Below are 20624 nucleotides of genomic sequence, written 5' to 3'. Positions count from 1 at the left end.
CCTCTGAATGATAAACTGTCTCATCTCATTCAGACCAGACCTGTTCAGGGAGAATGATTGTTATTTCACAGACTGTACTTGATTAATGTAAAGCAGCAGCAGCAGCAGCAGCAGCAGCAGTCCCGTCTATGTAGGCTTGCAGCCAGACTGGGACCAGGATCCCCAAACAAAGCATCCATTCACAGGAAGGCTGGAGAGGAAGAGAGGGAGGGTGGAGGGAGGGAGGAGGGGGTTCTATACATTTAGGTAAGCCTGAGTAAATTAATAACAGAATAAAAGTCTGGGAAAAAATAATTGTCAGCATGCAGAAATTTTCACATGGTGTGTTTGAGACTCACTCCAGTGGATAAATAAGAAGTGGTAATATCTACTGTGGCTCAGAGGGAAGTGAATTATAACTGAGCTGAATCTGGACACATAAATCCAGCACACGCACAAGCGCGCGCGCACACACACACACACAGAGAGAGAGAGAGAGAGAGAGAGAGAGGGACAACAAAAGCCGGGGACCAACAAAAGCCCTGGATGCCATGAGGAGAGAGATGCTGCATTCAGGTATCCCTCGTAAAATCCCAGTTCCCAGCATATAGAGGACACACTGTACAGACGTGCTGAGAGACGTACAGTAAATCAAGACACGCGATTAAAATGTAGCGCTCAAATCGATTATATTATCAATTAGAATTAATCTAAGTAATTAATTATAATTTCAATTTCAATAATAATCAAATTTCAGGTAAAATACAGAACACTGGGAGGATTTATTTCTTTTCTCTCTCTTGTATTGTTGGAAATGAAATATCTTTGGGTTTTGGACTGTTACTCTGACTGAAATTATTATATAAAAAAGTCACATTTGGCTCTGAGAGATTGTGATTGATTATTTTGCACTATTTCCTGACATTATATAAGCAAAACAATTAGCCAATTCAATTGTTTTATCTTTTTATTGGGTTTTCAAGGGGTCACGTTGAATTTTCACATTAATAAAGTAATACTGGAATACTATAAACAAATTTCGAGTGTTTTACTGCATTTATTTTGATGATGAATTTTACATTTACTTTAAATAATTATTTTCTACCCCTGCCAAATTCCCTGTCACATTTTACCAGATGGTTAGAAGTAAAAAAAAAGCAGTAAAAAAATTGCAGTTAGATTTCAGCACAAAAAAAACTATTACTCGTCTTTTAATCATTTTTGAAGGAATTTTAGAAATGTTTTTCTGCAACTACTTTGACAAGAAATGTATCTTTTTGCACTTTTTGCTTTTAAAAAAGATTCTCTCCATTATTTTGAAGTTGTTTCAGCAGAGGAACCTACAATTAATTTAATTTACCACTGTTACTGTTCCTGTGTGAGAGAGAAAAAAATCCAGGTACATTTCAGATCATCATTCTAAATGCAACAGATTAGATACGCATCCATATTTACTGCAGACTCTTTCACTGAGCTCTCAAACTAACTGACCTGAATTAAAAATTTTAATTCTTTTTTTTTGTGCAAATATTATGACAAGAAATTATCTTTTGGTCTTTTTTAGGCAAAAACAATGGCCACCAATATGGAGTATAGCCTTTAGTGTTGTTGTGATGGCTGTATTTGCATTACATTGTATTTAATTGTTTATTTGAACTGTGTTTAAATGTTGTAACTTGTCACTTTTTATGCTGCTTTCTTGACCAGGTCTCTCTTGGAAAACAGATTTTTTAATCTCAACGAGACTTTTACCTGGTTGAATAAAGGATATATATATATATATATATATATATATATATATATATATATATATATATATATTTAAGTCAAGGATTTAAATATTTTTTCCCCAGCTTCCCTGTCACTTTTCCCGGCTGGTAGGGTCAGTGAGTGTAGCGCCGCCACATGTCCCACGGCCCCTGAACGCAGCAGGAGTCCTCCCAGTCGGATCTGGCTGAACGTGACGTGCCGACTCGGAGCCGAGCGAGGTTTCCTGGCGGAGCTGCGGAGGAGCAGGAGCCGAGCGGGTCTGTCTGTCTGTCCGCCTGTCTGTCTGTCTGCCGCCGCAGTCTCTTGTCTGTCTGGGACACACACACACAACCCCAACCCTCCTCTTTTCTCCGGCTTGTGGACTCGGCATCAGCGGCCATGGCTCCATCGCTGTCCGCCTCCTGCTTTCTCCACTGAGCGACCGTCGGATGCTCCAGTGCTCATAGAGGAGGAGCGGGGAGGAGGAGGAGGAGGAGGGGGCATCCTTCTTCGACTACCAGGTACCACATTATTATTATTATCATTATTATTATTGTTATTATGTGCTGTAACGTGCTGTGGGGGTTGTTTTTAGTCGGGGAGGTGCGTCGTTTTTATTTTTGGGGAGCGGGTGTGTGTGGCGGTGGGAGCGGAGTTAGCATGCTAAGCTAGCCGCTGCTAGCTGAGCGGGCTGCTGCCGCTGCTGCTGCTTCGTCATCCGCCAGTCTGGGAGGATGCAGCGCCGGGATGCTGCTGCAGGAGGGAGGGGAGGCAATGGGAACGGTACCGTCCGTCTGGCCTCGGCCCATCACCCCCCCAGCCTCCCCGCCACCTCCCCTCCTCCTCCTCCTCCTCCTCCGGCTCACCGTCTCCGGTCTCCCATCCCCTTTCAAAAACAACGTCGCGTCTCTGTCCCCAATGAACAAATAAAACAACCGATAAATCGTTGTTTCATGACAAAAATGAGACCAGTGGCTGTCAGTGAGCCATGTTGCTATGCTAACCAGCCTTAGCATCACCCCCTCCTCCTCCCGCTAGCATCCCTGGCTACTCCTCCTCCTCCTCCCAGCCGAGCCATCACAGGCCAGCCGGGCTTACACAACCGTCTCCCCGTCACCCTGCCGCCTCACACACACACGGAACCGGCTCATTTTTTTAATCGTCGCTAGCAGCAACCACTCACTCGGTGCAGAAAGTCCCATTTCTCCCCGTCGCCTGTATTAAAATATAACGGAGCACGCCAAGCGGATGTTGTTATGTAACAAGATAATGACACCACACGCCCTTGAAACAAAAGCTGTTGTTTCAGTATTTGTTTGTTTGTGGTGCGGTGCGGGACCCAATCATGGCCAATAAATCAGAGACACGGGGGGTGGATGGGTGGGGGAGTAGGGGGGTTTGTGTTTGTACCGAGGGCCGCAGCTCTCAGCCGGCTTCTGAAATATACCACGGCTGCTCCTGTCAGCCATTGTTGTTGTTGTCATTGGAGGGCTCGCATTTGTTTTCCAGCCTTGGATCTTCCCATTGATGAATGTGCGCTGTGGATTGAAGGAACATGGCCCAAAAATGTCCAAAATACTCCTATATATTACTCTTATAACTTAAAATTTAAAATTATGAGTCATTATAGTGAATGTGATTATGACTTCAAAATGTATTAAATTGCTATGGGAGAAAAGTCAGTTTCACTCCGACTTTGCCAGGAAATATGTAAAATAAACATAAAACATATTATTACATTTCCTGTACAATACAAGGAGGACTTGAAGGTAGAAGGTTATCTCATGGCAGATAATACAGTATGGTCAGTTTTGTGATTAGATCAGATTCAACTTTGTCAGCATTGTTGTTGTTGTTGTCATTGGAGGGTTTGCATTTGTTTTCCAGCCTTGGATCTTCCCATTGATAAATGTGCGCTGTGCATTGAAGGAACATGATTCAAGAAACCTCCAAAATTATACTCCTATAACTTGAAATTTTGAATTATGAGTCATTATGTGAATAGTAAATGTGATGATTTCTTCAAAATTTATTAAATTGTTCAGGAAAGGTTATGAGGGGATGGTGAACTGCTATGTGGGATAAAGTCAGTTTAACTCAGACTTTGCCAGGAAAAATAACATGTTATCATTACATTTCTTGTAAAATACAAGAGGGAGTTGAAGGTAGAAGGTTATCTCATGACAGATAAGGTCAGTTTTGTGATTAGATTAGATTCAACTTTGTTGTCAATGCTTACGGTTCAGGTGCTGAGACAACAAAATGCAGTTTAGTATTTAGCCAAGAGTGCAAAAATGCAGTAAAATGCAGAGTAATGTCCATACATATGTCTAGTTTGTGGTACGCAGGGCTGCTCCTGTCAGCCATTGTTTTTGTTGTCATTGGAGGGCTCGCATTTGTTTTCCAGCCTTGGATCTTCCCATTGATGAATGTGTGTTGAAGGAACATGGTCAAAAAATCTCCAAAATTATACTCTTATAGTTTGAAATTTAAATTATGATTTACAGTCTATATAAATAATGTGAATATTGCCAATAATGTATTAAATTGTTCATGAAAGGCCATAAGGAGATGGTGAAATGCTGTGGGGGAAAAGTCAGATTGATTCAGAATTTGTTGTCAAACATCTATTTCTTGTAAAATACTAGTAGGATATGGACATAAAGGTTATCACGTGATGGGTAACATGATACAGGCAATTCTGTGATTAGATTAGATTAAACTTTATCATCATTGCACAGAGTTCAGGTACTGGGACATCTAATGCAGTTTAACATCAAACCAGAAGTGCAAAAATGCAGAGTAATGTCCAAACATATGTCTAGTTTGTGGTACGGAAGGCTGCTCCTGTCAGCCATTGTTGTTGTTGTCATTGGAGGGCTCGCATTTGTTTTCCAGCCTTGGATCTTCCCATTGATGAATGTGCGCTGTGCATTGAAGGAACTTGGCCCCAAAATCTCATCTTACACTCTTATAATTTGACATTTAAAGTAATTATTACCTCAAAATGTTTTCAAGTGTAGAGATAAGGCTAGAAATATGGGGATGGTAAAGTGCTGGGGTTGGGAAAGTCACTTTGACTCAGACTTTGTTGTCAAAAAATCAAAGGTTATGATCATAATCGTCCGATGTGTAAACCTGAGTTCCTTCCCAAATATTCAGGCATAAACCACCATTTTAAATATTGTGTTTATCAGAGATGTGCTCATAAGTTTCTTAGAAATAGAGTAAATCATTCAGTGTGAAAAAAACTAAAGAAATTACCAATTAGTCCACTAATTGACTAAGAAGGGTCAGCCCTAGTTTATTCGGTATTGTGAAATTGTGAAATTGTGTACATTAGATTTTTATACCTTATTGATACTCTTTATGGTTTATATTTTGTTTCTGGCTCAGTATCAAACAATATAGGCATTATGGGATATGCAATGGTGTGTGAATATTTTGTATCACGCATTCTACCCCACTATCCTAAAATTGGAGATTGGACTATTGCACTGTCCAAATCAAAGGAGGGGCATTATTTGTAAAAGAAAAATATTATTCTGAATTAGTAGTGGTGTTGCTTAAGAGATGACCAAGCCTACAAATCGTATAATTTCATACAGTGTGACTTGTACAATGCAATACAAACTTAAGAAAAACATCATGTTTGGTATAGAGCCTTGCAAAACAATCCCACAAAAACCATCTTCACATATTTTTTCAATAGAAATGAAAAATAATGATCCAAAAGTGATTATTGCCTTTAATATTGTGAATCATTTTGCATTCACAAGAGCTGTCAAAATAATCACAATTAGACCATTTCCGATTCGTTCAGCCCGAATCAAGAAGTATTTTGAAGTTGTTTCAGCACAAAAACCTGCAAATCATTTGATTCACAGCAGTTACTTTTCCTGTAGAAAAAGCTATAGCTATAAACTTTTCAGTGTATTTGATCTGCAACTTATGGACGGTCTGATACTACAGTGTGAGTTGAGTATCATGAAGTGTAGTTGAATTTTTACAGTGGTTCTGCCTCCATTAAAACAATTATGAATGTAGACAAATTTTGACTAAGCAATAAGTTAGCTGTCTTGGATATAAATCTCCCAATTCTCCCGCTGCCAGTCTCTGCCGAACTAAAGCAAAAGAGGCAGCACTGGAGTCTGTGTCGATATTCACAATTTGGTTATTTGGTTGTAAAATGTATTCTTTTCACAACTGAACAGTGTGTGTGATCTTAATCGTGTTTTAGGAACTTGCGGACAAACTCATAAGGGATGCAGCCACTGTAAAAACAAAGGCGTGTTCGGAGTTTAGATGTTGCTGTCAATGTCTGTCTGCTGCTCACCTGTCGGTCTATGTCGGGTGACGAGTTGACAGGCTGAGAGAGACTGATGGAGAAATTAGAAGGAGGCGAGAAATGAATGTAAAGAGAAAGTTTGGGAGTGAAGGGATAAAAGAGGAGTGAGGGCAAGGGGAGGACAAAACAAGGGAATGTGTGACAAAAATGATTGAAGGAGATTTTAGAGAGATTTTAAGTCTATTTTTTACATGCAGGTTGCAAATTGTCACAGTATTACATTTCACAAATGGATGCAAATTGCAGACACAAAGTCCTAAAAGGCTGGTGAAGTCTCATGCAGTGTTACAAGCATGCTTGTATGAATGAAACAACAGGAAATTATCTCATGATGCAAATTTGGTGCCCCAGGTACACTATAACCATACTCCTAATGTGGCTTGGGAAATGTTTTAGCTTTGTTTGAACACACTCAAAGAAATGACAACACTAACACATCCAATATGGCAGCGATAGGGCTTGAGGCAAGGAGAATATATACAATATTAATTGATTTATTAATTGTTTGGTCTTTGAAATGTCAAAAAGTAGTGAAAAACTCCGACCACAACTTCCCAGAAAGTGATTTTAAGTTGCTCCATTTATATATATTCTTTATTTAACCAGGTAAAAGCCTCATTGAGATTTAAAAATCTCTTTTTCAAGAGAGACCTGCCCAGGAAGGCAGCATAAAAAGTGACAAGTTACAACATGAAACACAATTATCACAAACATAAAATACAAATACAGCCATTACAACACTGAGTGAGCAGAGGAGCAGTCACACTGACCAAGGGGAGAAATTTCTTTGTCTTGTCCTTTAAATTGATTTGAATTCCCCAACTGTGATCAGCTCAGGCCGTTTCAAGTCCTTTTGCAAATTATTCCATGATAAAGGGGCGGCGTAACTAAAAGCTATCTTACCTAACTCAGTTCTGTTTGTCTGACCAACTGACTAAAACCCCAAAATATTTGATTTACTATCATAAATGAACAAGAAAAGTGTCAAATTATCACATTTGAGAGACTAGAACAAGCAAATGTTGGTGTATTTGTTTGACAAATGTTGCTGTCAATGTCTAATTTATTGATTTAAAAAAGTTTGAGAATAAGTTAGTGGTGGACTGATGAATCACAGGGAAAGTTAAGGTACTGCAATCCTTTTCCCCTTAAAAGAGAAGGAGAAAAAGGAGTTAGTGAGGCAGGGAAGGAGGAGAGAGACCAAACCTGTGTGAGGAAGAAGAAAGGCCATCAAGGAAATAAAGGGTGGATGTACTGGAAGAAAAGCCGGATCTCGTCAATGAGGGTCGGAAGGAAGTAAGGAAGGAAGGAAGGAAGGGAGGAAGGAGAATGGGAGGTATAAAAAGTCTGGAGGAGGAGAAGATAGGGAAGTACTGATGGAGGGAGGAGGAAACATGAGAAGGAGACACGGTGCCAGTGTAATGATGGATTGATGTGGATCAAGTTGAGGTAAAAGTATTTTATTGAAGAACTGATGAGAGGAGGAAGAACAGGAAGGATGCAGGAGGTAAGAGTAGTTTGTAAATGACTGATGAGAGAAGGAAAGAAAGGGACAAAGCGAAAAAAAAGGAAGAACTAAGATAAGCAGACGGAAAATTTTGGGGAGATGTAGGGATGCAGGGAACGACTGATGGAGAGATGAAGGGGAAGAGGAGGAGAAGATGTGAGGGGGCAAGGAGAGAGGAAGGGAAGGAAAGGAGGGTAGGAATCAAAGAAGAAAGGAGGGAGACAAGGATGTAAAAAAGTTCAGGGAAAAGTTTTTATGAATAGGCTGATGAACGAAGACGGATGGAAAATAGTCAGTGAAGGATGAAGGGAGGAGAGAAAAAGGAAACAAAAGAGGGTAGGAGGTAAAGAAGGAAGGAGGTAGAAAAGGAGGTAAAAAGTTAAGGGAGATGTGGTGAGAGAAAGACTGATGGAAATGAAGAGGAAGGAAAAAAGATGAAGTGAAGAAGGAAGGAAAAAAGGTAGGGTAAGAGGAGACAATGGGATGGAGAGAGGAAGGGAAGGAAGGTAGGGTATGATATAAAGAAGGAAGGAGGGAGAAAAGGAGGTAAAAAAGTGAAAGTAAAAGTAGTTTGTGAAGGACTGATGAGAGAAGGAAAGAAAGGGAGGAGACAAGAGGGAGGGAGATGAGTTAGTGAGGAAGGAAGGAGGAAGATGAGGAGGTAATGAATGCAGGGAACGGCCGATGAAGAGAAGGAGGGAACAAAGGATAGAGGAGATGATGTTAGAGGGCGAGAAGAGAGGAAGGAAAGAAAGGTGGGACAAAAAGTAAAGAAGAAAGGAGGGAGACAAAGTTGTAAAAAAGTTTGGGGAGAAGTAGCTTGGTAGAAGATTGATGGAAATAAAGTGGAAGGAAAAGAAGGAAGGAAACAAAAGGAGGGGAAGAGGAGGAGATGATGTGAGGGGGCAAGGAAAGAAGGAAGGAGGGAAGGAGAGTAGGGTAGGATAAAGAAGGAAGGAGGGAGGGGGGGGGGTTTGAAAAAGACTTATATAAACAAAGAAGAAGGAAAAAAAGGAGGGAACAAAGGAGGAAGGTAGGAGATGATGTGAGGGAGCAAGGAGAGAGGAAGGAAAGGAAAGTAGAGCAGGAGGTGAAGAAGGAAGGAGGAAGAAAAGGAGGCAAGACTGAAGGGAATGGAAAGATGAAGGAGGGAGAAGAGTTGGTAAAAAAGTTAGGGAGTTAGGAAAAGACTGATGGAAATGAAGAGGGAGGAAAAGAAGGAGTAAGGGAGCAAATGAAGGAGAGGAGAAAGTGTGAGGAGACAAGGGAGAAGTAAAGAAGGAGGTAAGGAGACAGGAAGTGTGTTTTAGGCTCCAAACAATATGTGGCGGCCCGCTGTGTTTGCTGTGTGAAGGAAACTATCCACTGACCTGCTCTGCCTTCTCTCCTTTCTCTGCCTCCGCTTCCTTCCAGGCTGACTCACCGCTGGAGCGCCTCAACACAGCAGCAGCAGAAGAAGAAGAAGAAGAAGAAGAATTTTGGGAGAACGAGGGAGAGAGAAAAAGAAACAGAGTAAGAGAAGGAAGGAGGGAGAGAGAGAGAGAGAGAGAGAGAGAAACTAAAGGAGGTGAGGAAGACTAGGAGGGGGAGGAGAGACTGAAGACAGCCAGAGAAAGTGAGGTCGGGTCGGCGGGGCGAGAGGAGGAAACAGAAAGTGATTGTGGGAAAACGGAGAGAACGACAGAGAAAGAGCTGAGGTCAGGTGAGAGAGGGCGCAGGTAGGTTGGAGGTCAAGCGGCGGTCAGACGCTGAAGGCTGACTGAGCAGCAGCCGCACACGCTGTCCCGCCACCACCCCCAACGCCACCGCCCCTGCACCGTCACCACACTGGGAGAGCTGGGAGGACTGGTGACGAGGAGAAGCCACCATGAGCGACCAGAACGTCGTCAAGGAAGGCTGGGTCCAGAAAAGAGGTGAGGAGGACTCATGTTCTCATCTAGAACCACTAAGATATGTTGTTTTATCATATGTTACTGATTTAGCGCTGCTAGTTAGGGCTGGGCAATATGGACCAAAAGTCATATCCCGATATATTTAGGCTGAATATCGATATACGATATGTATCCCAATATTTTTATCACAAAGTGAGAGCAAATGTTCAGTCAAAGTCAGAGCCAAATATGACATGTCACAAGTAGTTTTTATTGAAACTGTTTATTTAAGTGAACATAAATACTCTAGAACAACAGGAGAACCTTTTATTAAAGTCAAAGCTCCATAAAGTGCACATTTAAATAAAAAAAACATCTTAAATAAAAATATCCTATGAAATAAAATAGGCCAATCTTTGACAGGCATCAGTAAATGTAGTTTAAGTATGTAGCTTGTTGTTTTTTTTTGCCTTTTTATGTATTCAATTGCAAGACAACATGCTATATTGTGAGAAATATTGTTTTTGCGACATGAAATGACCATTATTTGGATTGAAGATTTTGGCCACATTGCCCAGTCCTACAACAACGTCTCATCACTTTCCACTCAGATGAAGGTGTAAATACAGCCGCCATTAATCCGACAGAACAGAAACAACAATAATGTTTAAAAGTCACTTCTTCTTTCTGTTTTGTGTTTTTTCGTTAACAAAGAGGAAGCTGATTTATTACAAACCTGACAGTTGGACTGAAACATGGCTGATGTGTTCTGGGCCTTGTGGCCGTCTGTGTTTGTGTTTTTATGGAATTAATTAATGTGTGTGTGTGTGTGTGTGTGTGTGTGTGACATGGCTTTAGGTTTGCCTTTACGCAGGATGGAAAATGAATCATTTTCAGCCAAAGTTGGCTGCTGTTCTTTGTTATTATTCTTCTGATTTCCTTTTTTTGTTTTGTTTTAATCTTTTAGCTGACTCGGGTCTGAAACAAGATCAACACAGCAGCGTATGATTTAATCAAACTTGAGACCGTTGTGTTTAGGACTATACTGAGAAGACGCTTTACATGTCTTTAAATAAATGAATTAATGAGAAAACAAATAGCCTATTTCTATGCACACTAATTATATACAATATGTTATATGCACTAATTCTTTAGCTACAGTTTATTATTTTTACAGACCTGCAAACTTTAAGTAAGATTTGCCTTTCTGAACTTAAAAAAAAACATTGCAGCAACAAGCTCTTGAAATCCTATTTCAGCCTTAAAGAAAGAGGAAATTATGTATCTAAAAATGATGCAGATAAATTGAACTACTCAGGTAGTTTCTGCTCCGCAGACTGGCATTGTGTCATGTTCTTTTCACCTTTACAGTGTACTCACAGCAGCTTTCATGCCCTCTGTTTCCTTCTCAGAGTGCAACTGAATGATGCATTTACTTAAATTATGGAGAAGCCCCTGAACTCCTCTACACACACATGTTCAGTATGTTCAGAGTTTGCAGGGTTGGCTTTACAATAAATTAGCCTATTTCACTCTTTTATATAAATGTAAATAGTTAAAACTTTTGGATGGAAGGACTTTGGAAAATGTCTCCCTGTTGAACATTACAAGAAAGTTAAATACTTTTTTCCACTCCTGAGCAGCTTCTCCTTTCTATTTGTGCAGTATCTAATTGTCTTGGGACAAAAGTAATATAAATAACTTGTATCAATGTGAACACGCCTCATGCTTAGTTCATAGTTTGTAGTGTGGAACTGAAACACAGCTGTTATTTTTGAAAAGTTTCATTCAACAACAGGTAACTGGCTGAAACTTTTCTTCTAGATCTTTCTGTCTCTTATATGGTCACTTACCATGTTACCACCTGAATTTTAGAGAAATCACAGTATGGACTAGTCCGATATCTAAATGACAGGAGTTCCATTACTTGTTAAATGCAAAATATGTGTCAACATCATTCTGAATGAAGTTTTATGCTGCTGCAGTGAGAGTCTGGATCCTCTCTGTCAGTTTTTGATTTCCAAATGGTGATATCAAGAACGCGAGCGAATCAAAGCAACAAAATGGGACGTTAGTTCCCCATGCAAGGTATGGCGATGCTTGGTCAGTTTGCCGGATAACAAACTTTCTCAAAATTGAATTAAACAGTCATTTGAGGCAACAAATAGGCAACAGTTTAACATAATCTTGATTCATATGTGATCAGAGCTGCAGATTGACAGTTAAATCTGAGTTTGGTGAGTTACACTGGATGTCAGGCATCATATAAAATCTGCTCGTTGGCCCGATGGGGAACACAGCGGCTGGAACAGGAGACTGACCTGAGTCAGTCGTCGGATTTCCAGGCTACAAACATGATTTTGGCTTCCCACGATTAAATTCATGTGATGAAGCAATTTTCTTATTTTTTTTTTTATTGTTTTATGCATTTGTATTTATTCTTTAAGGAGATACACTGATTTTTGGTGAATAAGACCAATTTTATGTTAATGCACAAATCTGTACATTAGCAGAAATATAGCACAATATGGATATGATAGCAGTTATAATTAAATGACAATACAAACAGTTTTTTGTTAAATCAACAAATAATCGTGATAATTAATTGTTGATTAAATATTGATCAAAATGATCGTGATAATCATTTTGGCCATAATTGTGCAGCTCTATTCTACAGATTTAAGAAAAAAATCTCACTAGGCCTGTCACAATAATAACAATATCGACCTATCCAGCTAAGCAAAAATTCACAGTGTTTAAGTCAGAGGAGAATTATTAAACGTGCTGAGACACATTTTGTTGTCGTGCTGCTTCTCTCCTCTCGTCTGCTCTTTATGTTGAATTATTTTTGAAAGTTCATTATATCTGTGTCATTAAATTGTCTTAAAATTACAATAACATTGTTGATAGCAGTTAATAGTTGGACAATAAATCGTCCATGAAAACATGTTCATCGTGACAGGCCGAATCCTTGCAAAAAAATCTGAAAAATGATACAAAAATGATCATTCCCTCCTTTATCATCAAATTGAAACGTCAATATCAGTCAAAATAATATAAAAACGTGTCTTTAAGTTAAGCTGAACACACAAGAACAACAAGGAGCAAATGTTATTGTCTTGTAAAAGCTTTTTGTTTCCTCTGGTCCACGCTGCAGCACAACATGAATTCTCTGTTCCAGCTTGCTCAGGAAAAACACAGCTTTGGGTTGTTGTTCGCAGCGACCGGCCTCAGTCAGAAAAGATGTGTTTTCATGCAGCTCGGAGCGGACACGGCCCGAGCCGCTCTGCCAGTTTGAAGAACAGCACCTCCAAACAATGGTTGTTTACCTGCCAGACGGCGAGCAGAGCAGGCAGGCTTTGCAGGGCTGCAGCCCAGTCTGAGCTGCACTTGGCTGGTGTGTTATTTCCCACAGTTACTTTAGTGTGTGTGTGTGTGTGTGTGTGTGTGTGTGTGTGTGTGTGTGTGTGTGTGTCTGTTTGTGTGTGCTGCCGGTGTGTTTGTCTGGTCTGAGCTCAGGGCTGTTGGCTGGCAGGCAGGGGGAAGTTTCTCCGTGGCACTATGAGCTTACAGAGGATGACCTAACACTCTGGTTCCTTCCTCTCCGGCCCCCACAAGTCCCTGAATTGTTTATTGCACCTCTGTGTTCTCTTATAATTCAGCCCTAACAGCCCCTCTCAGAGAAACTGCCCCGAGCCGTTCTGTGGGCTGTTTAGGATCAAAACTCAGAGTTCACACACAGTTTAGGAAACTGAGTTTTTGAGAAACACTTTAAACTTGACCTCAGTTGTTTAACATGTTTCAGTTTTTAGTTATGACACTGAATTCTGTCAATCTGATTGATCTCTTTTGACGAAATTATCCTTCGCCACAAATGTTTGGGGTCACGAAAGACCTCTTCTTAATGTGATGTATTTCCTGTTGAACAGGATGTTGGGTGGGACATTACACAGCGAGGAATCAATTAAATCTGTGAACCAATGGGAAATCAGTCAAAGTGAAAGAAAGGTTGCTGAGTTGACAGGAGGACAAGAACTGTTTGTTTTACACTGGGTGTGGTTCAGGAGATGTAGCTATAACTCCAATTCAGACAAATTTGGGATGCTGTATGAAAAGTTTATTTAAAAAAGAATGCATAGAATTAACCTATTAAGACCCACAGGCCAGGTACTGTACAGGTTTAGGGGTAGAGGAAGGGTCTTTTAACATGTGGATAGCAGGAGGTTGGTTTCAAACCACCAACTTTATGTTTAATGACGGACATGTTCCACCACCTGAGCTAAGGGTTTTGTAGCATGAGGTCCCCTTTTAAAGGTTCCATGAGATTAAACAAACAAAGTTTCTGTTTACATTCAGTGTTACGCTATATTGCCGACGGCGGCTGCAGTTGTTGTGCCGCTGAACAGTGATTTGATGACTGTCGGACCAAGTGGAAGGTGTGTGTTAGACGTCATGCACGACATCAAATATCCCGATTCGGCCCGATGGCTCGTTCATAGTGGTTCTGCTTCCAACAGTCCCACCAATTTTCCGCCTCTGTGACTAACGCTGGAGGCGGAAAATTGGTGGGATCACTTGATCCCGGCATCCCGCTTCCAGCGTGTTAATAGTTAGAGAGCCGTAAATGTCCCGGCATGAAATAGCACTATGAAAGGGGCTTCTGTATGTGCTGCAGCAGTATGTGCACAGTAAGCGACGTCTGCTTGTTTACAATAAGCGGCCGATACTTTGGTGAATGGTGGTAATGGTGAAGAACTACCCATCGTGCTGTTTCTCTCTGTAGAGATTCTACAGCAGAGTCGTTCTGCATTTTGCTGAACATGATTCGATTGCTGTCGGACGTGTTTCTGATGGCACGTCACATATTTTAGGGCTTGCCAGCTCCACCAGTTCACATTGATCCCATCTGAACAGTCTCATCAATGTAACGCCTCCGTTTCTACCCCTGAAGAGCTGGGGACACTTTGTCCCCCCATCACGCCTCTGGTACATTCAGATTGCAGGCGAAACATTACAGACTAGAGGAGTAAATATTGCAGCTTGAACCGGCAGTCTGAAAGGGGGATATGTTTGTTTTTTAGTCTCCAGCTCTCAGTCTGTAAATCTGTAGTTGCATTGAGCATGTACAGTAATTTACATACTGTTTGTATTGTGACGTAGCTGCAGTTCTTCACATTTAGAAGTTGTTCACTTTCTGCTGCTAAGTTTGGCTCCCGAGTATAGAATAGTTTCGCTTTCTGTGTTTTACCTTGTGGTACGTGCTTGTTGAACACTTTTCAGCATTTGAGTTTTTCCAAACTCTCCTGTAGTGTACTGTCGTGCCGTTTGGCGCCATTTAAACATCTGTAGCTCAGGAGTTGGCGTTTGGCTGCGACATCACGTCCCATTCACATGAATAGCAGCTTTACGCTCTCTATACTTTTGAGTCCGTGTGTGTGCACACCCAGAAGCAAACATGTTAAATATATTTACTCTCTCAGTGGAGAGAGGATTTTTTAAGTATACCTGTTTGTTTATATCACTGTTTACTATGTTGGAGATTTCTTTGGCATTTATTGGTGCATTTTGGTTTCCTCCACCTGCCGTGACAGCTCAGAGGTGTGAAACCAGTTACATGGATGTGCTTTTCTCTGCATATAATGTATAAAACGTATACGTAGTCCCCGTGACGTCACCCGTAGGTTTGTGAAGAGCTTTGGTCAATATCGCTCCTCACGCCTAACTCTCGCAAGAGTTTTACCCTGCTCAGTGCTCTGTGGTAGCAGATTCAAAGGCTTATAATGAGTTATTGAAGGAGGGGAACTGAATGAAGCTGTGGAGTTTTAGCCAGTTTTTCAATCGTCTGTTGATATTTTCAAAAATCAATTGAAGACTTACTGATTTCGGTAAAAATTCAGCTAATGTAGTTTGTTTTTTTCTATTTCCATTTTTCATACTTTTATTCTTCTGCCTTTAATTTGTAACATTTACTCTTTCTCTATTTTCTTCATGTTTTTATCTTGTGTATTTTCTTTCCATTTTTTTTTCTGTGTTTTTTGTTTTTAATGAAACTGTGAAGCACTTTAAGTTGCCTCTGTTGGATTTCAATGCCATACTGCGGAGCACTTTGAGCTGCATTTTATGTATGAAAGGTGCTATACAAATGAAGTTATTATTATTATAAATTACTTTGTGAGGGTGTAAAATGAGGCTGCTGTTTGAGATATTGAGCAGTGAGCAGGGATATGGAAAGTTTTGCCAATTGGGGTCCAACAATAAATGATTGGTTGTGTTGTGGATGATTTCCAGTTCACTGAGAAGATGCTTGGAGGCAAATCTGTAGATTATGTTGCTTGATCCAGTAAAAATAAAAAGGTTATCCTAAACTGTTACATTTCTCTGCTGCTTATCAGCTTTTAAATGTAACTGTTGTCTGTGTTTTCTGACTCCATCCCATCTCTGTTGTTGTCGTCCTGGTCACACTGTTGTTCTGAAGCTGAGTGACGATAGTGAGCAGAGTTTCGTCAGATTTGTTGGAAAAGAAGCTGCTGAGGCGGCTGATCGCTGAAACAGAGCTGCTGTGGTTCCAGCGCCTTGTTCTCTGACTCTGTAAGATGTTCAACATCTCACCACGACATATTCATTTACTGCAACATTAGAATTATGTCACATAGTTGATGAGTCGGAGCAGCAGGGAACCAACACTTCGTGGCTGCTGAATGAGAGAATTCCTCTTCAGCTCCAAGTGTTCGCAGATGTTTAAATTAATTTGTTTGCTGAGAAACATAAAAGCTGTTATTAGGCCTGTGATGATAATTACAATCTGGATTTATCATATGATACCTGGACATGATAACTTGATATTCCCTTTGTGTTTCCTGCAGGTTTATTTACTAAATAATGTCAGCAACACTTTATCCATTCTGCTCGCTGCTTTTATTTATCAAGGAGATTTTAATATTTTCACAAGTTTTTCTCACATATGATTCTAAAGAAACTTAATCTGTTTTTTTTTTTGGTATATATTTGACAGAACAGGTTCTATTTGAACAGCTGATGGACAATATATCTAAAATATCTTCCCAGCTGTTTCTGAGCTACTGGTGAAAGAAAAAGGCCACCTGTTGATCATTTTGACTATTTTTAAGTTGCATTATTTACTTTTTGGGTGAATATTTAATTCAGTGTATTCATTTGTTTAATGAAAAACATAAAATAAATCTCTGTTCTTTTATATATTGAGGATATTTTTTTAATTTACATTAATGTGTGAACCCCCCATGCCAAAAGAAAAAATAATTTAAAAAAGGAAAATCATTTTCTTAATGTACATAAAAAGAGAAAAGAATCTGTAAATCAGATCAGTGGGGGAAAAAAATCCTCATCCAAAAACTCTATTTAAAATTTGAAATTGAAAATAATCAGAATCACGTTTGTAGGTTTAAACACACAACAATAGAATATAGTAAGAGAAAATAAAAGATAAAAACAAGCACTCTCAAGAATAAAAATAGTAAAATTGACAATAGAAATGTGTGTTATAGAAATGTGTTCAATGTATCAGTTTTAAAAATGTTTGAAGGCATGCTTTAAAATCCTCAGAATAAAATGACAAAAATCACCCAAAATTTCAGCTTAAAAAAAGCAACCGGTGATGTTCTGAGATCCTCCTGACTCTAATAAACCTCCACGTCCTCGTCATTTATCACAGATTAAACTGATACTAATGTAGACAGCCCGAGCTCTGCTGCTTCCAGCTGTGAACACATGTGCGTGCAGCAGACTGTAACCTGTCGCTGTCGCTTTATTTCCCTGCAGGTGAGTACATCAAGAACTGGCGACCGCGCTACTTTCTGCTGAAGACAGACGGCTCTTTCATCGGCTACAAGGACAAACCGCAGGACTCCGACCTGGCCTACCCGCTCAACAACTTCTCTGTAGCAAGTAAGAGCCGGACACAGAGGCCCGCGCCGCACGTTTCATCTACTGAACAAATGAATAACAGCCGTCCTTCTCTCTACCCGACTTCCAGAATGTCAGCTGATGAAGACGGAGCGACCCAAGCCCAACACCTTCATCATCCGCTGCCTGCAGTGGACCACCGTCATCGAGAGGACTTTCCACGTCGACACTCCTGATGAGAGGTGAGCCTGCAGACGAGTCCAAAGAAACTTCATCTGCTATGTATTTATTTTACGGACCAGGCTCAATTTAGACGAGCTGATGCACAATATATCTAAAATGTCTGAAAATTCTCAATTTTCTTTTTTTTTACAAAAAGAAATTCAAATGACAGGTGAAACGAAATATTTTGACCTCTTAATCTGAACGTTTTTTGCACAAAATTAACCGAAACCGAAATCTCTGGTCAATAACAATTTGAATAAATATGAAACAAGATTTAAATCTAAACAAAAAAATAAATCAGGTTTGAATTGAGATCAAACAAATGCAATAATTAGAAAACAATATTTTTTCATAAATCACATCATATCATAAAATCATGTTTGAGCTTTTAAAAAACCTTAAAAACGTATTACAAAGAAATATCGGAAGAATGAAAAAAATAAAAAAAATAAAATAAAAAATCTGAAATTCGTATTACTGGAAAAAAGGGAATCATATAATAAGATAAAATAAAGGATAAAAGCAAGCACTTTCATGAAACATAATCAAGGAAAATTAAAATGATGAAATCATTGAAATTAAAATAAAAAGGATTTTTTAAAAATGAGCACAAACTATCAGTTACAAAAGGAAATATCTGTACAGTTTTTGTGCAAAATATATATATTTTTTGTGATGCAGTACTCAATTTGTACTATTGTGAAAGTTCTACTTAAACCAATAAAAAATGATTAAACAAAACAACAAAACCTACCAAAAAACCCCACACAAAACAAATGGAAAAAAAACAATCAAACGGGCAAATCAAAGTTAGGTCAATAAAGTATGTACCAAAGTAAAACAGTTTTGTGCAGAATATTGACCAGAGAATCTGCAACAATTACAGAATGAATAAAGAATGTGTGTGCAATTATGCAGAGATTATAGTCCAGAAATTTGTGTTATGACAGCTCCTGAAACACTTTTTTTGTTTGTGTTGAAGATGAGGAACAATCTGTCTTGAATCTGGTCCAGATTCTCTCCCATAATATTAAAGATAAAACAATGCAAAATATAATAGAAGTAATAGGTTTTTTTTCTTCTTATAATGTCTTATGAAGGTTTACGTCCGTACGACCTATTTAACTGCTACTTTTGTCCTGATAGGATAAATATAAATGCAATTAATATAAAAGGTCATGGGAGATGACAAAAAACTCAAGTTTTCAGTCCTGAACCAGTTTTTGTGTTAAATTATCCTCAACAACACAACAAAGTCTGTCAACACAGTGAGAAGAAAGACAGGAAGCCGGGGAGTGGGCCGAGGCGGGACGCCAAGTTTTTAAGGCTTTTCGTTCCCAAACACAATATAATGTGTAATGTATACATTATGACTCTATACCTGGAGCTCAAGGCTTGTTATGAACACGTCTAAAAACATCCTGCGAGCTCCTGATGAGGTCTGAAGGTTTTTACCAGGTGGATATATGATATATATGTGTCGAAATGGATAAAATAACATATTATTTTTTAAAGTTAGCACTTGATGAAGATGAAGTCAGCAAAAAGTGTAAGACGTAGTTTGATTTTTCATTTTTACCTCTTAATCTTTTTGTACAAAATGAACCGAAACTCCACAAGATCTCAGATTGATAATAATGAGAATAAATATTAAACAAAATTTAAATCTAAACTTATAAATCAGGTTTGAATTGAGATCAAACAGTTGGATCTCACTGGACACCAGCTCATTTTATTCAAAGAATGAAGCATCCCTGGCTGATTTAAAGATTTAAAAACAATAGCAAACATTTAGCATTCGCACTTTAGCAAATAAACACTTTTACAAAAGTTAAGACAATAAAAATAGCACTAATTTATATGACAGAAGAAAATAAACTTTAACCAACCTTGTGTCCCTGTCAGCCAGGCATTATAGAAGCATTTTTGATTCTTTATATGAACTTTATATGAATTACGAAGCACTCATTATTATTTACCATTCTTTTTTTTTATTATTATTCAAAGTTTTTATTATATTTTCATTATTACAACAGACAGACGAACATCGAACAAAACAAACAGGGTGGAGGTCATAAAAAAATTAAAATAATAGTAAATAAATATTCAAAATAAAATAAATGAATAAAATAAAATACAAAATCTGAAAATAAATTAACTGAAATTAGACAGGCAGGTGAGTAGGCGAGGCAGGCAAATTAACACATCTGTCTACCAAAACTATCTCATTTTTCTTTTATCATATCATTTTCACAATTTAATCTCCCCAACATCTTCTCACATGCCACAGTCTCCATCATCTGTGTTTTCCACAGACTCAGTGTGGGAGCTTGGGGTTCCCTCCAACACCTCAGAATAGTCCTTACACATGTTGTTAGGCCAGTTTTTAATATTCTAAAACTGTATTTGTTCAACAGGGGTACCATAATTCTGTCTCCAAGGAGACATCTCTTTGTGACCTGGGAAGTTCACAATTTAATGATTTGCTCATGTAATCTATCACTTTTTCCCTCAAGGGGAGGATCTTCGAACATTCCCATAATGCATGGATAAAAGGCATAAATGTGCCACTTTCTGCCCCACACTTCCAACATAGATCATTATTCATTAAACCCATTCTTGATGCGGTAAAATAATATCTATGAATTATTTTATACTGAATAAATTTGCCTCTGGCTTCTCTTTTATTTACCATTCTTTTCATTTTACCGTTCCACCTTTTATTTCCTGTTACTACCTTTCAAAATAAAAGCACACGTTTCACACTGGACCACACCTTTTTCAAAATAAAAGCATCACAACATTGTACACATAGACAACACCTACAAAATATACAAACATGAAAAACAAGCTATACGATACAAATACACAATAAAGAACCTTGCAAAATGTCATTTACAAAGAAGCATCCAGATTCAATACAATTCTGGACTAATTTTGTCAGTATCATAAAAGCTGAGTGTTTGACATTTGCATCGAATTGGTAAAAACTCAACCAAAAAAACCTTTTAAGAAAAAAATATTGGAAGAGACTTAAGGAAACAGCACCTGAGGAGGGATCCCT

At 38.9% G+C, this 20624-nt stretch overlaps 1 protein-coding gene across 2 annotated transcripts in view; it reads left to right on the top strand.

Moving 5' to 3' along the window:
* The first annotated feature begins 1926 nt into the window (after nucleotides 1–1926).
* Nucleotides 1927–20624, top strand: part of akt3b (v-akt murine thymoma viral oncogene homolog 3b) — a 33394-nt gene continuing 14696 nt past the window's right edge. For both annotated transcript variants that reach the window (XR_009394177.1, XM_059331744.1), the window contains exons 1-4: nucleotides 1927–2249; nucleotides 8997–9496; nucleotides 17252–17377; nucleotides 17466–17577. Coding sequence is in view for 1 of the 2 variants with exons in the window: in XM_059331744.1 (XP_059187727.1) it covers nucleotides 9451–9496; nucleotides 17252–17377; nucleotides 17466–17577 (284 nt within the window). In the remaining variant the exon portion in view is untranslated. The remainder of the gene's footprint in view (nucleotides 2250–8996; nucleotides 9497–17251; nucleotides 17378–17465; nucleotides 17578–20624) is intronic.

Source organism: Centropristis striata, chromosome 1 (assembly GCF_030273125.1).
Source record: "Centropristis striata isolate RG_2023a ecotype Rhode Island chromosome 1, C.striata_1.0, whole genome shotgun sequence".
NCBI classification, from domain to species: domain Eukaryota; kingdom Metazoa; phylum Chordata; class Actinopteri; order Perciformes; family Serranidae; genus Centropristis; species Centropristis striata.
Note: the sequence above shows the minus strand (reverse complement) of the source record. Positions and strands in the feature narration are given on the sequence as shown.